Here is a 1,858-nt window from a genome sequence, read left to right on the forward strand (position 1 = left end):
CGGGACACCGGAGTGAGTTTCCAGGAAAAAAAAAAACGAGCGGAAGGAAGCTGGAATAGGGGCTCTCCGGGTTCCCCCAGGCACTGCTAGCAGCAGACACCGGTATTCCGGGCGTGGATGGCGGCGTGGTCAAAAAAGGCGCCGCGGACCCTTTAAGAGGCACAGCACCTTCTCCAAGATACCATCTTGCACCGGGAGTTCACTGAACTCTCCACCTACCTTGCTAGGTCCCTCCGCCCTCACTGGATACGGCCGGCGGGCGGGGCGGGAGAGTCTTATGATTGGCTCGCCGCGCGCGGCCCTCTCTCGCCTATTGGTGCCTGTGCCCGTCACTCCACATTATCTCCCGCCTACTGGAGCCTCCGGGCTAGGTTGACTGGGGCTCTTGGGTTAGTTCCTGTTAGGCCCCGGCCCAGGGAGTAGGTGAAGTCTCTAAGATGCCCGGTGGGTCAGGGCACCCGGAGCTGTGAGGGAACGTGAGGCGGCGGCGAGCGGAGACCCGCGGCGGGCCTTAGGAGGAGCGGCGGCCCGAGCCCGCCTTCTCTGCACCATGCTCATAGAGGATGTGGATGCCCTCAAGTCCTGGCTGGCCAAGTTACTGGAGCCGATGTGAGTGCGCCGGGCCGCGCCGGGCCGGCGGCATGGGCGTTGGGGACCCGCGGGGGCGTGGGGGAGGGGAGGCGGGAGTCCGGGCCGCCCGCCTGGTACTCGTCCACGGTGTTGTGAGGTGAGGAGGGAAGGGGCCGGGCACAGGCGGCGGGGGTTCCCCGAGTACCCGGGGAGCCGGCCCGGGCTGCAGGCCGGCGGGAGACTGAAGGACGCCGACCTGGGAGCAGGGGCGGGTGGCGCGGCTGTCGAGGGATTTTTAAATGTGTGAGCTGAGGTGCGGGACGGCGGAGCGGGCTGCAGGACTTTGCAAACAGTGTCCGGGAGCCCGGTGTCGAGGGCCTTCTCGGGGTGCCGGGGGTCCTGAAGCTTAGCCGTCGTTAGGGGTGAGCGCCAAGGGGTGAGAACAGGGAAGAGGGCTGAAGTGAATGTGCGGACATGGAGGGGTTTCGTTAAATTACTGGGAAGCTCGTGAGGATGAGAGCAAGGATACTGAGGGATTTTAAGGTGTTCCTGAGGAGTTGATGGCAGAATTGATTATTTTTTAGATATCGCAGGATGTTGGGGGAAGAGTCGAGATTTTTATGTCTGATTGAGGGTTGAAGGACTGATTAGTTAATAGTATGGATGATGAGGTTGAAGTGGGTAAAGTTGAAGCTTCTTCTTTTTTTTTTTTTTTCCAGGTATTAGGAAAATAAAAGGGGCCCAAGAATAAATAAGGATCTTGTAAACATTTCGGAAAGATGACAGGGCAGCTGTAATTGGGGCGTAGGGTGACTGCTGAGGGACCAGGGGAACGAGAGACCTGTCCTCTCAAGACGTTTTGAGGAGTGTCAGTTGTGGACATACCACTGAGAGGCTTGACAGGGACAGCAGGGACATCATCAACTTCTCGTTTTTAACATTTAAGAAAGTAAAGGTTGTGTGGAGAGTTTGGGGATCCTCCGGTGTAGCTAGTCTCTGCCTCCCTCGGCCTTGTGGGGAGGAAAGGATGGAAGGCAGGAGAGAGTCTTTGGAGAGAGCATGGGAAACCGAACGGGAGGGAACAAGAGCATTTCCTGCGCTCTCTCTCTCTCTCTCTCTCTCTCTGTCTGTCTCTCTCTCTCTCTCTCTCTCTCTCTCTCTCTCTCTCTCTCTCTCTCTCTCCCCCATTACTGTTTTTGCCTACTCCCCCCCACCCCCAGGATGGTTCGAGGAGGAAAAAGGCGGGCCTTGAATCATGAAATCAGATTACCCTAGTTAGAAAGAAAGA

At 57.8% G+C, this 1,858-nt stretch overlaps 1 protein-coding gene across 2 annotated transcripts in view; it reads left to right on the forward strand.

The window, feature by feature from the left end:
- The first annotated feature begins 401 nt into the window (after window positions 1–401).
- Window positions 402–1,858, forward strand: part of Rbm27 (RNA binding motif protein 27) — a 69,482-nt gene continuing 68,025 nt past the window's right edge. For both annotated transcript variants that reach the window (XM_005356041.2, XM_005356042.2), the window contains exon 1: window positions 402–609. In XM_005356041.2, the coding sequence (XP_005356098.1) occupies window positions 551–609 (59 nt within the window). In that variant the 5' untranslated portion in view covers window positions 402–550. The remainder of the gene's footprint in view (window positions 610–1,858) is intronic.

The sequence above is a fragment of the Microtus ochrogaster genome, chromosome 18, assembly GCF_000317375.1.
Source record: "Microtus ochrogaster isolate Prairie Vole_2 chromosome 18, MicOch1.0, whole genome shotgun sequence".
Classification (NCBI taxonomy): domain Eukaryota; kingdom Metazoa; phylum Chordata; class Mammalia; order Rodentia; family Cricetidae; genus Microtus; species Microtus ochrogaster.